This window comes from Lepidothrix coronata, unplaced genomic scaffold (genome assembly GCF_001604755.1).
Source record: "Lepidothrix coronata isolate B3197 unplaced genomic scaffold, Lepidothrix_coronata-1.0 Scaffold59, whole genome shotgun sequence".
In the NCBI taxonomy this organism is placed as follows: Eukaryota; Metazoa; Chordata; class Aves; order Passeriformes; family Pipridae; genus Lepidothrix; species Lepidothrix coronata.
The window spans coordinates 2,703,559-2,718,557 of record NW_016690239.1 but is presented as its reverse complement, the minus strand read 5'-3'; the positions used below and the strand labels follow the sequence as shown (position 1 = coordinate 2,718,557).

At 36.6% G+C, this 14,999-nt stretch overlaps 1 protein-coding gene across 3 annotated transcripts in view; it reads left to right on the top strand.

Annotated features, from left to right (window-relative positions):
- Positions 1 to 14,999, top strand: part of LOC108498458 (LIM zinc-binding domain-containing Nebulette) — a 254,776-nt gene that overhangs the window by 63,570 nt on the left and 176,207 nt on the right. For all 3 annotated transcript variants that reach the window (XM_017817231.1, XM_017817233.1, XM_017817232.1), the window contains exon 3: positions 9,830 to 9,914. In XM_017817231.1, the coding sequence (XP_017672720.1) occupies positions 9,830 to 9,914 (85 nt within the window). The remainder of the gene's footprint in view (positions 1 to 9,829; positions 9,915 to 14,999) is intronic.

Genomic DNA, 14,999 nt, shown 5'->3' with positions numbered 1-14,999 from the left:
GATACATTAAAGGAGAGACGGTTTATAGAGCTGTACTGTTAACATAGCTGCTTAAAATTTACAATATGTGAACAAGCAACTAGTAAAATTTCCACTTGGCAAAAAAGCCTTTTTCCTCTAGCACACATGTAAATATAACTCTGTTTAATGTGTTTTTTTTGCTCTTTGGAGTTGATGGTGTTGGCACAGTTTTAGAGGACAAATGCTTAACACACTGTGGTTACAGTTAAAGGCGTAGCAATATTAAGACATTGGAGATGAATTGTTTCCATCTCCCTTCTGGTCTCCTCTCCCATTTCTTCACAGTGTCCAAATTACTCTAGTTACAGTATCTGAGATCTGTTTCTATAGTTAGTTGCAGAAACAGTCCCTCTGAAGGGAGTAATATGTAGTTGGCTAAGCTCTGCAGGATGACACTTGTAGCTCCGGAGGAGGTCAGTCAGTTATGACTCAGGCTCAGTAGACTGATGACTTGGCAGATGCCTTTTAGCTTTTAGGTGTATTAGATTTCCCACCCTCTTGAAAGCCATCTAAATAGTTGTTTTTGTGAGATCAAGAAAACTGTGATGTCTTCCTAGCACTTACTTCATTTTGGTCTTATGGGTGGCTTTTTACTGTCCCCTTGGTCCTATTTGCCATGTCTTGAATGGTAACTTTGAAATTCAGAAGCAATAATGAATTGTCCAATGAAGCTTGACTTTATAGCTTTGCAACAGAAATTAAGAAAAGCATGAAGATTAAAAGCTAGTAAACTTACACAGAAGAGTTAAGACGTAGAAAACATGGAAGCTGGGAACTAGAAGAAAATCTAGTCTATATTCAGTTTCTCAGGTTTTGGCTTATACACTCAGTTTTAGTAGAGTGCAACAGGTAGACTCCAGCTTCATTACAGCTGTGATCTAGCGCTATATGGCCTAATAGATTTTGAATGAATGACTGAGAATTTCAGTTTTTAGTAGCAAATATTCTTTTGGTCAATACCTTCTTGGAAGGAGAAGGCTTAATACAAGCAGTAAGCAGTAGATAATCACTTGTTCTTATTTCTGATGTTATTGTTGTAGATTTTTAACATTAAAAATTTTAGAATTAAACCTCTTACTTCAGCGGTGTTTCTTGCATTTGAAAAGCTGGCAGAGAAGAAAACATTATTAGGATAGATTCAAGTTTTACTTTTCTTCTGCTTGTGACTGGTCTTAGTATCAGAAAGCCGTACATTTAGACATGCATTTAGATGTCGTGTTTAAATCCCCATGCTTAGTGCTTCCAATTGCCTGGGAGCTTTTCAAGCTGTCTGGTTTGGTCTTTATGCATTTATAGGATGTGGTTACTGGCAAGATTTCCTCAGCTTGACTTGCTACACATGCACAGAAAGAGTTTTTTGCTTTAAGTGTGGCAGGCTGAGGTATAATGCTGCTCTGATGTAATGATAACTTTCTATTAAAAGTACCTTACTGTGTATGAAGGATAGGAATAGGCTAGATGTACTGTAGGAACATTGGGGAAATAATGTTGCTTAAGCTACATTACTTGTAAAGATGCAGTTTAATGTAACGTGGCATTTCTTTTGGTAAAGCAATTATTAAATACTATAGTCTATACATATTGTCTACATTCCACTGAATACAAATATATTTTATTACCTAAGGAAGACTTAGAGACATGATTTATGTATAATACCTATAATGCCTATGATCAGATATCAGATATCAGGTGATGGAATTACAGTATTGGAAAGAAGGGAAACTACAAAAGTTCCAGCCGTAAACCCATCAAGATCTGGTAGTCTTGATATGTAAGATGAGAATCCTTGGAGTTAGTCATGTACAGAAATAATAGGTTGTGATAAGCAGAGAAAGTTACAGGGGTAATTTTTTTTCCCGTAAGAGTTGTTTTTTGAAAATATTCCAGAATTGGAGGGGAGGGGTGGGTGCAGGAAGAGTGCATTTTTCATATTATATGTAAGAGCAGAATTTAGAAACTGCATAATTCAGTGTCATGCTGCTTGAGATACTGATATATTGAAGGTAGAATGATTAATAGAAAAATGTAGGGATTTTGTAAGAAAATTTGCCATTGCTATATGCATAAATTATACCCCAATGAAACACAGAACTTGAACAAACCTGCATCAAACCGTAGAGGTTTGATGAATATCTGTATGTATGCCTATATGTAACATGTCAGGACTACACTGGAGCAGGCAGATTAAGCATTTGAACCTGTGCAAAACGTATTGCTTTTATGGTCTATCTCTATGTGCTCTTGCTGACATCTTTAAAAGAGGACAGCAAGAGGTTAAAGGGGTAAAAGACATAGACCATAGGAACTATGGGTCATACTGTGTGTTTTTTCACTGCTAGATCTGCTGCTGTAAATTTGTAAGTGAAGTTAGAAACTCAGCTTCAGTCTGTGTTTTTTCCTGTACTTTTGTCTCCTGGATATTTTGAAAGAAATTATAATAATCACAGCATCTGGAACAAAATAATTTGGAAATATTGAGTCATCAACCTTTTGTTGTGCCACTGGTGATTACTTAAAAATATTTAAAAGCAAAGTTTTCTTAAACTTCTGTGAGGTTTTCTGTATCTAGGTGATGTATAAACCTGGGTGAGCTCTGGGTGAACTCATGATGAGCGTCTTCGACAGATTTTGCTGTTGCAGTCAGATTTTTGTTTATTGCTTTGTTTTGCCCCAGTTGCCTCCACCTTTCAAGTTTCCCTGAACTTTCTGTGCATCTTTTGTGTATCCTTCTCCAGCAGTGGCTCTCACTTTTTGATCTGTTATCAATACCAGTTAGTGTGCTGCCTATGGATTCCTGCACAGCTCTGGACTACCCTGTAGTTTTTGGTCTGCTACTGATTAATTTTATTCCCCCAAGCACTGGTATCCCATAGCTGAGGAACAGGTAAATTATTGAAAGGGTGAGTGCCTGGCTCCACTGAAAATTCTAGCAGTTCTACTTTTGACATCTATGGTGCTTAGATTTTACTCCTTTTGATCTTTCTGCTAAATCTGGATGGTACTTTGCTGAGATCTGTTATTGTAGCGATTCTTATTATTATATGAAAAGTTTCTTAAATATGAACGATGTCCCTCTTCTGCTATATTTTTTCAAATCTTTAAAATGAAAATGTTTTGACCTGAATTTCTCAAGAAGCAAGACTAGCCCGTCTCCTTAGCAATGTATTTTTTCTACATATAATAAATATGACATTGCAAAAGGAAGATATAAGAAATGGGGTAAACACTAGTATCACCTAAGAGCTGGAGCATTTTTTCATTCTGAAACAGTTGTTGGGAGGAAGCAGGAAGACAGTAATCCTTGGTGGCTAAAACATGTGCACAGCTGCCCCGTGTGACAGTGCCAGTGTTGGCCTGGTGGCACTCGTCCTGTCTTTGCCAACCCTGCTTGGAGCAGTTTTAAGGGGAGTTGGTTGAAATCAGAGTATCAGTATGGGAGCACTGCAAGTCTGAAAATGTGTTTGGAGTAGGTTTCTTGGTCATCTTGGTGTTGTAAGTACAAAGTAATTCAATTGTTACCTCTACGCCTTTTCCCTAAAACTTCACCAATACTGACCACTTGAGTAGTGTTAATGCTTTTGGATATAGGTTGTGAAAAAATTGGAAATTTACAAAATTTTAGTACTTTTAAAAAATAATCTGTCTTTTTAAATTCTAACATTTGGTACTGCAGATTAGAGATCTTCTAGATCTAGACTTGTTTTCCACGGCTGCCCCTTCTGCCAGTGATTATAAACTTACTGTGTAGTCCACATCTCTGTGATTTCAGGTGTTCTTCAATGTATAACTTACATTTGCAGAGCTAACTACTCCAGTAGTTTGATACAGTAGAATTTAGGAATGGAATTTCAAATCATGAGGGTCATGAAATTTGATATTAGGGTTGGCTACCTGGTTTTTACACTATTTTATTCAAATCGTAAACATTTTCTGCTTTGCTGCTTTTCAGTAAATGGCTCAATTTTTTTCAGCCTTTGGCAGAGAATAGTAAGGCACTAACTTGTGTCTTGGGACCAGATACACAATATTTAATGTGGTCCCTAACCTTAGCTTTTGAAGGGAGCCCCAGATATGGGTCTCTGTAGTCGTGTATCAAGTGCAAGTCTAGTAGCACAATGATGTGCAATGTGTGTCTGGTTTTATGCGATATGTGGCCTTTCACTCGCTCCAGGAGCAAGTATGTTGTGGCTTACCCCAACAAGCAAGTGGAATATCCTTACTTGTAACATTTTTTTTCATGGATCTTACTGCTTACTAAATCTCCTCCAAATCAATACAAACTCATCTCTCTAGGGGATTTTTCTCATAAATGGGAACTTGTATTTAGCTAGCACATGGGAGGAACTTTGACTTTAAATAAGAAGTACAGATACACAAATTAAATATCTGAAAAAGTAAGTTCCTTGAAAAATAGAAGATGGAAAAATATCTTCTGAAGCAAACTAATTGCAGCCAGAGTACCTTTCTTCATGCAGTGGGGTAGGTTCCAGTAGCCAAAGGGAATGTCATCTTCTGAGTAATTTCTGGAGAATTGTGATATATTTCTTGTCCGCTTCATTGCCCAAGTGCTGCCATACCAAAGCTGTATTATCCACTAGTTACATTATTCCTCCTACAAAAGCCTTTATAATCGCATGCAAATAAGTGGTCTTGCACAGAAAGCTCAAAACAAAAGAGAAAACCCAGAGAAATCCCTCCCGGAGCTTCAGAGCAGTAAGTGTAAGTGAGCACGAATTTCAAATCAAATAGTCAGCTGTGGGCAAGATTTCCCTCCTGCTGCTTCTTTCTCTGCTGTTGTGCATCTTACATGTCTTTCTGTGAATGCACAGTTTTAAGGTAAGGAGATGAAAGTAGCCCTGTGCCTCTCCAAACTGCTGGTTTAAAAACTCCTGAGATGAGCACAACTTAATATCTTGTCACCTTTATCCTGAATAAATTATTTTATCTCATGTCTCTTATATGAGACTTAATTGGAGATCTCCTGTGTTTCTTCTCTGTGTTTTTGTGCTGTTTATTGACGTGGGCTCAGATAACATTGAGCAGATTGGGCCCTTGCAGGTCCAAGATTGAGCTTCCCTACCTGTCCTTCAGTTGTTGTGAGCTTGGGTGGCATCCAAACTCTGACATCATTATTTACTATTTAATTTCAATTTGCAGTTTTTGCTTACACTGTACTGAAGTGCTAGTTTAAAAAGCTTTACTAGCTTTTAGAGTTTTTTGTAATTCTTTTAAGATTTTATTATGTTGTTTTTCAGGTTTATTTTGTTCCACTCTGTATTACTGCAACTGAAAATAAGTGATTTTTTTTCTTTTAATCTCTTTATCTTTTACAGTTTGCTTTAATTAGACAAACAGTTATAGACAATATTTAGGAGAGGACAGATATAGCCTAAGGTGACTGCCAATGATGGTGATTATTGTTATGAAAATATGTGATGGAGCTGACCCTCTGCTTGGGAGAATAATTTTGATTTGTGTGTTTTGTGTCCATTCTCTGGTTAAAAGGTATCACAAATTTAATGTTGCAGGCAAATACTGAACAGCTATTCTAGAGGAGTAATAGCCCAATAGAAATCCAGTAAATCTGACAAAAGGTATAATTCTCTAGCTGTGGACAGTAACAGTTTGTTACAGTCAGAAAATACACACACACACACACACACACAAATCTCTTAGTCATCTTGTAAATGTTACTTAAGTCTGCATGAGGTATGAGCAAGTTAATTTCAGTAGATGCTTGAATTTATCTCAATCTTTGAATATAACCTTTTCCAAAAGAGAGAAAGCTGAATCTTCATTCCATTCTCTCAGGACATGAGGTGTTTTTTTGTTTGTTTGTTTGATTTTGTTTTTTTCCCCTTTTGTTGGTTTGAGAGCATGGAAAAGCTGATGAAAACTGTACAACTAAACAAGTATTTGGGAAAATTTCTATGTTTAGTCATTGGAAAAGCTAGGAAGCTTTCAGGTACTTTCCTGAATTCTTGGAGATTTTACTAATACTCTTTCCAAATATCGAAAGTGAAGGAGTTTGCTCATAAGGAGCTGGAGACTGAGTTGTGGTTTGATTTATTAATCAAGCTGTGCAGCTGAAGCAAGTAATACAGTAACCCACAGCAGAGACACCATACTGTGTATCCTGATTTGTTCTGGACCTTTTTGTATAGATCTTTATACAGGATTAATCCTAATAGCATTAGCGTGGTAAGACATATTGCTAAGTAGACTTAGACAACTAACAAAGACTTAAAACAAACAAAAAAATCCTTTGGACATTGCTATTAAATAGCTGACATGAGATCAATCTCTTTAACCAATTCCTGGCTCTTTCTCAGACATCCTCTTGGACAAAAGGGAAACTGAGCAACGGATTACCAGGGACCACTGTCAACCTTTTGAATTAAAGGCTGTTGCCATCCGGTTACTCATCCTTATTCAGAACATGTTGACAAAACATGGTATAGCCCTAAAATATTAGTTAAAAAAGCAGATTTGTGAATTTTAACACTTGTGTTTCAGCCTTCTATTTCAGTCAAAAGTATCCAGTGGTACAATTATCTTAGTTTTTACATAATTTAGTATCTTAAATACTGATAATTATCCTGAAGACATGTTATCAGTAAGCTTAAAACAAATGTGGAAAGCTGAAGATAGGATTTAAATTTAACACTAGTCTTTTTAATGCATTTGAGGCAAGAATTTCCATAAATTAAAAGGGATGTATCTAAACCCATGTCTTTCTGGTTTGATATACCATGTGAGTGGTTTCATAAATCAGCTGCAGTTAAAATGACAACCCATAGTAGAATGCACTGCTAATTTAATTTTGTTTAATGAGTCTTATTTTAATCACTGTAATACATTTTGGTAACTGGTTTATATGATCAGTTTAAAGGCTGATTTAAATTTCAACAGTTTTGTTCACTTGTCATGTGTATTGTTTATTTCCATTGTCAAGTATAAATACTTTTCATTGATAAAATCAGTTTACATAGTATTTTCTAGCATACTAAAGCAGTGCTTATTCAAGACTAAGTATACGTTTTTTACTTGAAGTATGGAGCTAATGCTTCTAAAATAAATAATGAACTCAGATACATTGGTTCTGAAGTGGTTTGCTTGGACTGTTGAAATACCTGTGGGCTTCTGAATACTAATTGTGCAAGAAAGCATTTCTTTTGCAAATGATCAGAAGGGAGAGGTGGTGCATGATAGCGACAAAGTGTATGTCCCTGTGCTTCAGAATAGAGAGGCTTAATTTAGGAGCCTGGGTTTGTAGTTCTCTGCTGCTGTTGCTAACAGCGTCCCTGGGGTCTGTGGCTGAGACGCTTGCCTCAGCATTGTCCACTCATTTCACAAGGGGACCAGGCCAAAAAACCAATCTGAGCTGGCACACACTCTGTGTTCTCAGTGTTAAAAAGGATGAACACAGGTGATTACTGTGATTTTGGTAGCAGGGTCATGACATGTAATCATGGTGTAAAGCAGTGCTATGAATGTTTACAGAAATGCTTTCAGCATTCAACATGTGCATAATGTAATTTTTAACTGCACGTGTGACAAATGCAGTTTTTAGGGATATGGATTCTGTCATCTACAGGAGTTATCTGTGGATATCTCATGCCTACTATGTGGAAGTCTGCAATGCTTTAAGGTGTGAATTATGCACCATTGCTACAATCTTCCTTGGATAGCAGCAATGCCTAACTGTGAGGTGGCTTGTTGCCTTCCCCATCTGTCCATTGCTGCTTTCCAAAAAGGGCTTATGACCATCCTTGTGGCCAGTCTGGCATTTGTTTTTTGCCTCTATGCAGAAGAAGGAAGGGTGAGATAGTTAGAAGATAGTGAAATAAAGAAATAAAGAAAAAAACGAGAAGCCCTTCTGGAAATATTTCCTTGCCCCAAGGTAGACTTGGCTGTAACTCCAAAAGAATAGGCTGGAGGGTGTCATGCCTAGAAATTTTGTTTTCTAGTTTTCAGTGACATGAGCTCTCTGAGACAAGTGGCTGACATAATAGATGGGAAGGTATCTCACCATAAACTCAAGAGTGACGTTATTTGTCCATCTGTTAGTATCCAACCTGGAATGATTCTTACACTTCTGTGAGGAAATCTTTCTTCCATAAAAGTGTTTATTTTTTGCTCTTTCTGTGCAGTTATTTTTCCTTGGGAACCTGAAATCCCTAGGTTGTCCTGTATTTCTACTCTCTTTTCCCTGTGCAATGACACCATAAATGAGGGGATGTTCCACAGCCTCTTGGTGCATGAGTCTACTCTGTTGTGCTGTGATGTGCAAGTCTGGCAATGCAAATTGTCATCTGATGGGGGCGATCAGACCTAGAGCAGTCTACTGCATGAAGTCCAGACAACATTTTTCATCAAGTATTGCTTTTGCATTTCTGAGAAGGAAACATTCATCTTTTGGCTAAAAACTGAAATCCTCCTTAATTTTTCACGAATGCTTTATTTTTTTCTGATAAACAATTTTTTACTGAAACCATGCACTTCATGGAAATTGAACTTATAAGCAGAAAACTTTCTAACAAAATACAGTTCTGAATGAAAATATGTATCATCTTTACACAGAACAGAAATTTTATGATGAAGCTATAACAACTGAACTAGTTACTGGAAGAACACATTAGAGATAGCTGGAGTTTGAACATGGAAATGTTTAATGCTTCATATCCTCAATCTTCAGACACTTACTCCTTCCTTCTTCTGTAGAAATTGTGCTGCAAATGTTACTGTGTCTGAAATGCTATGCCCGTTGTCTTATACTCTGAAATGTTGAAGGCACAAATGTGGTAGCTGGCAGACATGGGAAGCTGTGAATGGTAACTGAAGACATGAGTGCCTCACATGGTTGTAAAGTGAACATTTTGGTTTCACACAGAAGATGATGGAAAATAATTAGTCAGAATCAGTTTTCTTATGGTGTTTCTGTATCATACAAATATATCTATTTTGGGATGTGCTGTTTTGTTATTTCCTTCTTTTTGTGGGCTTTAATTGAACTTCTTGTTTGACAGTAAAGTTGTAGGATAAATCCATGAAAATTAATAAATAGTGGTTCCGTAAATGAGTAAGGTTTGATTGCTACAGTTCACAGAATCACAGAATGACTGAGATTGGAAGATCACTCAAGGTCATCTAGTCCAACCTTCCTGCTCAAGCAAGGGTCCCCTAGAGCACATGACCATGAAATGCCAAAGCAAATAATTGGAATATATTGTAAAGGTGTAAAATTTCAAATGGAAATAGAGATGCCTGAAAGATTGCAGTTCTGAGACACCACAGCCTTTGGTACTGGATACTACAGTACTGTATTGACCTATTTACCATTAAAGCAATTGACTTTTCTCTATCTGGGAAGTACCTGCCTTGATCCTTCTGGTTTCTGCACTAGTGGTTTTAAGACACTGTGGTACTATGGCTGTACTCTCTTATGTCACTTTGGTTTCTGTAAAACAATTCAATTTTAATGGCTTTTAGTTTAGTCTTTGTTCAGCACTATACCAAGACAATGCAGTTAAACACAGTTTTGTTCACTCTATTGAAAACAAATTTTGTATGATTGGTCTTTGAAGTCAGTGGGTGGGATGAATGGGTGGGACAGACTCATTACAGGAACTCGTTCGTGTTGTTTCTGCAAAGCATGTCTGACACAATATTTCTAGAGTAAATACTTCTACTTCATAGCAAACAATGAAAGAATTCTGCAGCATTCTGTAGGACAGAGTGCTGGGATGACTTTCTAGCATGTGCAAATATTTACCGTTTGGCTTTGTTCTTCTTCTTCTTCTTCTAGACATTACCCAAAGCAGTCCTTCACTACAGTGGCTGATACACCAGAAAATCTTCGCCTGAAGCAACAAAGTGAATTGCAAAGTCAGGTAAATGAAATATTTCTTTTGTCTTGTTAATATTAGACTGTCAGTCCACTTCTCTGTAGTTTTTCAAAGTAGTATTAGTATTTCTTTGTGCGTACATAGCAGCACTCCAGTGTAATTTTAGAAAATATTTGTACATTGGTATAACACTGCAAAACTCAAGATTTTATTTCTGATCTCACTATACTAGTTACTGTACTACTATGTCCATTGATGTCAGTGAAATCCTTCATTTTCAGCAATTTAGATACAAAGTATCTAAATTTAGATACAAAGTATCTAAATAGCTTTTAATGTTTGACATGTTATAGCTCAACCCAAAAAGGGTTCATTTGCCTTAGACAAACCATTGTTGTTAGGCTGCGTTAAACTTAATCATAAAATAGCTGTGTGATTAACAAACAATGAATTTGTCATTAGCAAATATTTAGAAGCCTTTAATATTTGTCAACACTGAACTGACTGACTGATTATTTTATGGATGTGTTATATCTCTCATATCTATGAGTATTCTGTGATTCTATGTGACTCTGTGATATGTGAGGCAATCTGTAATCCAATTGTGATAAATACATTATCAATCAAAAGTTGTATAAGTTAATAAGAAATATATTTAAATTAAAATGTAAAAAGAAAAGGGGGAAAAAAGAGAAGAAAATAGCAATGAAGACTTAGGTGACCCAAATACAATGTTTGCTAACTACCATAATATGAAGTTCTGGTTGATATTAATTCATTAATATCTGAAAATCCCTCGTCTCCTCCACTCTCCAATATCACTTTTATATTGTTTGATTTTATGCAGCGCTGGAAGTTGGCCTGGCTGTGTAAGGCAACTGATAACATTTGATTGCATTTTATTTTATGAAAGTTATGGTGTTTTTTATCTATTGTGTTTTAGTTGCAATCTCTTATTATACATTGATAGCTATCATTGTCAATGCCATAAAAACCTGTAGCAGAAAACAGACAGTAGACAACAAGAGCTTTCTTGTTTGGGTTAATGGGTAAAAAGTGTTAAAGAGAAATGGTAATCAGCATGATATACATTAAAAAAAATTCTTTACCTTTTGCCGTTACAGTTATTGAATATAAAACTTAGAGAAAATCTTTCATGCTGAAATTCTGCCACCTAGAAAGAGGACAGTTCATGGACTGTACATCTCTTGACTTCGGTGGATTTTAGAGTGGAGTTTGCTTCATTTTCTTGTAGTTCAGTTGTTCTGTGTACCAGAGTTATCATTCTGCCATGAGGTTAAGAACTTCTAAACTGTACGTTTTACAGGCCTATTTAAAAGAATATAATTTTTGAGCCCACTATTTTTTAGTGGTTTCACAGAAAATGTTGGGGTTCAGGGGAAAAATAATATATTAATAATAATAATAATAAAATTTTACTCTTCTTTCCAGAGAATATAGGAGAAATGGATTTCCCTAACCTATCTAAAACATGCTTCCATGGCACTTTGGAAGCATAAGGAAACTTGTTCTGGTATTGTTCTCTATTTGTAAACTGAGAGCTTGTATTCTAGGACTGGATAAGCAGTATCAACAAGAAACTTGGAGTTAGCTTATGAATAAACTTGCTGCAACTGTTCACAGTGCACTGGCATAAAATTTGAGATAAGGATCTACTCAAAACTTGGAAATGGACAGAAACCCTTAATTTGTACAATGTGTCTTTTTCAGTATTAGTAGTCAGCAAAAGATTTGCAGATCCAAATATAATTCTAAATTATAAGGGTAAAAATTGCCTACTTGGAAGAAAGGCCATGATGTTTTTGATCATCATTTGCTTCCTTGTGGTTGATTCACATCTAGACTGTGTTAAGTAGCCTAGCCTGTAAATTATTTCAAGACTGAAATAAAGATTCCAGAAACTTTTCCTAATCCAATTTAAATCTTGTCATAAAATAGAACTGTGAATTCTGAATAGTTTCTGTAATACTTTGAAGAGTGTAAGGACAGAGGAATTGAAGTCTCGAATCAGTCCTGTTGGCGATCTAGTCCATTGTCCTATCTTTTCAGGGAAAGTTGGAAGCCTCCCAGCTGAAACAAATACATGGGATATAATTTGGTGTTGTTCAGGTTTCAGTGCTGTGCAATAGAAAAGAGTGTGTGCATGGTTCAAGAAAAGCCTTTCACATGAAACCAAACTTGGCTGGATAGAGTCACATTATTACTACCTTTCAGTCTTCATCAGAGCTGCTTGAGCCTCCTGCCAATGCAGTTGACAATTTGGGATTGAGCAAATTCTGTGTTAGGTAATGTAAAAAATTATGTTAACTTCTGAATAAGGATAAATGCTTTTCTACAGTAATAGCTGCTTCCTAGTTTCTAAGTAAACATCTTTAATGCTTTTAGTTCTGAAGAGGCACAACCCTGTGTTTAACTGCAGGACTCCCAAGTGTTTTTTCAAAATCTGCAGCTTTAGAACTATTGTTTGTTTTGCTCAGCAAAGCAGTAGGAATTGGCAAAGGAAACACCATTAAATATTTTATGAGTATATGTGTTGTTTTTATTTTCATTTAAACAGCAATTGACAGCATTTTAAGTTGCAGTGCTGGGTCCTCTGTCAGGAATCCATTAAGGTCAGCATCAGGGTTTCATATTGACCAGGGTGTCATATTGACATAACATGACAAGAGCAAAACAAACAAAACCAAAATATTGTTTTCTTGATGAGTCAATAGAAAGTGCATAGCTTTATAAAACAGTTGAAAAATTATGTTGTTAAGAAGTCAAAGGACAATATTTAAAATCTTTCCAGAGAATGACCTTCTTCTGTATTATATTATTTCAGAGCTTTTCCCCACTTTAGCTTTTTGCTTCCATGTTCTTTCATTCAACTCTGTAGTTGGAAGGAGATACAAATGCATTTTGGGAGAGGATCTAAGTTTGATTTCCATTATGGAGAACTCCTCATACCAGTGTGTCTCCTGACAGAAGAAAGATGAGTTTTAAGATCTTCCATCATCTAAATAGACAGAGATCCAGTGTCTCAAACAAGATTTTTCTTTATGCCTTTCTGATGAAAGGTCCCTGTCTCTGTGGGGTATTAGTTCATTCTCTTACTCCATTAGCATAGAATGGATAGTTTCTATATGCACTTGCCTCTCCTAGATGAACTCAAATACAGAAGTTAGTGATATGCTCATCTCAGCTATGTTTACTTGGGAATTTCCCTCATGTACCTTAGCTACTGATCTCTCTAACTTTAAAACAGTGTAAATTGCTCCATGGCCTTTAGTTCTCATCTGTGGCAATGCTGTGTACATCAAAAGCAGCAACTCCAGTTGAACTTGCAGAAAGAAACAGAGACGTTCTGCAGCAGTTCTTGGTAGGAAGAATATTGAAGTGTCAGATCAAAGGGAGGGTTGATGTTTAAGGTGTGTTCTTGTACTCCAGCACTTTCTGAGGAAATGTACTTTCTGTTAAGTCTTGGGAACTTTATACAAAATGATGAGTATTGTCCTTCTACCTTCTTGTCCTAGTCTCTGGTGACACACCCTGAGGCTGCTGTCCTTCGAAACTATTAGTGCTTCTTTTCATATGGGAGAAAATAATTTTCTTGTACTTTCCTCACAGAAACTTGGATAACTGAAAGTGTATATGGGATGTTTTTCTGAAGGAAGAAACATCCTTGCATTTTTTCTTGTTAAACAGAGTTAATAAAATGTTGATTTTTAAGAAGTACCATAATTTCTTAGGAGACATACCCAACTGAATCAGGATAGTATCCTAATAATCTTATATTTTAAGAGTCCTTACTTTCTCAGGAAATGCTTGTGTTTGTATCTTTATCTGCCAACTTTTGCAAGGATAATCATGGTATTGAGCATTTGGAAGAGAGTAAACCTCAGTAAAGGGAAAAAAATCCTTATGATCAGATGTTTGCATCTAGGATGGCCATGCTCCTCTTTGTTCAGGTTGAAGAACAGACTGACTCCTCTTAGCAGTTCCCTGTGAGAGTGCAAGAGATGACGGGTGTAAACTGAAATACAGAGCATTGCGTTTATACCTAGGGAAAAAGATTTCCAGTGTGAAGATGACTGAATACTGGCAGAGGTTGCCCAGAGAGATTGTGGAGTGACCATTCTTGGAGATTTTCAGAAGAGGACTGGGCACAGTCCTGAGCAATCTGCTGTGGTTGACTGTGTTTTGAGTAGGCCGATGCATGGGATGATCTCCAGAGTTCCCTTGCAACTTCATCTGTTTTCAGATTCAGTGCCTGGTCTCTGTCCTGTCCTTTCTCAGGTTCCTCTTGACCATTTCTCTCATCTTCTTTCCTTCTTTTCTTTGCTTCTCTGTTCCAAAAATATGTGTTAGCAAACTTCCAGTCAGATTCTTCTTATTAGCTGTTTTTCTTGATTTGGTAAAGAAACCTTTTCATTTTATATGCACTTCTTTTGTGAAGTATTTGGATTTAACTGCCACAGTGAATGCTATAGGGGAACAGAATACCGGATGGATTACTAAAACAAACATTTGATGGATTTCGTGGGGTACCCTGAGTGAGCTCATTGGAGAAGTCATGGAGAAAACAGTCCTTGGATCTAGAGGCAGAGATAAAAAACACCCTCTTTCAGCTGAGAGAAGGAGGAAGAAATATGAGATAGCAAGCAGAGAGACCTTGTTATAGCTTTATGGGTGATTTTGTAAGATCTTGTAAGAAGACTCTGGACCGCAATTTAAAGATGGGACTTTTCCATATAGCCAACAGTTACTGATTATTTATATACTCCTCTCTCCAGTTCTGAGGATCTGAACCCAATCCACTGTACGTATCTGAAGAGAGGGGTGAGAGAACAAGAAGAATGCAGGCTTCTGAGGCATCTTCTTGCTATTACTTTTGAGTGACAAGTCCTGGAATAGTTGATTAGGTTTGTGCATTAAAATAAACCCAGACCGCCTGCAGAAAGCTCTGCCCTGCTTCCCTGCAAACCCCTTCACAGTAGCATTTTGTAAATCATGCTCACCTACTAAATGTGATTTTTTTTTTCCAACTCCTTGTTTGTTCCTTCTTCCCCTCTGAAGACTATTTAAATGTGTTTTATCTGCATGAGTCAAAGGCATAAAAATCATTCT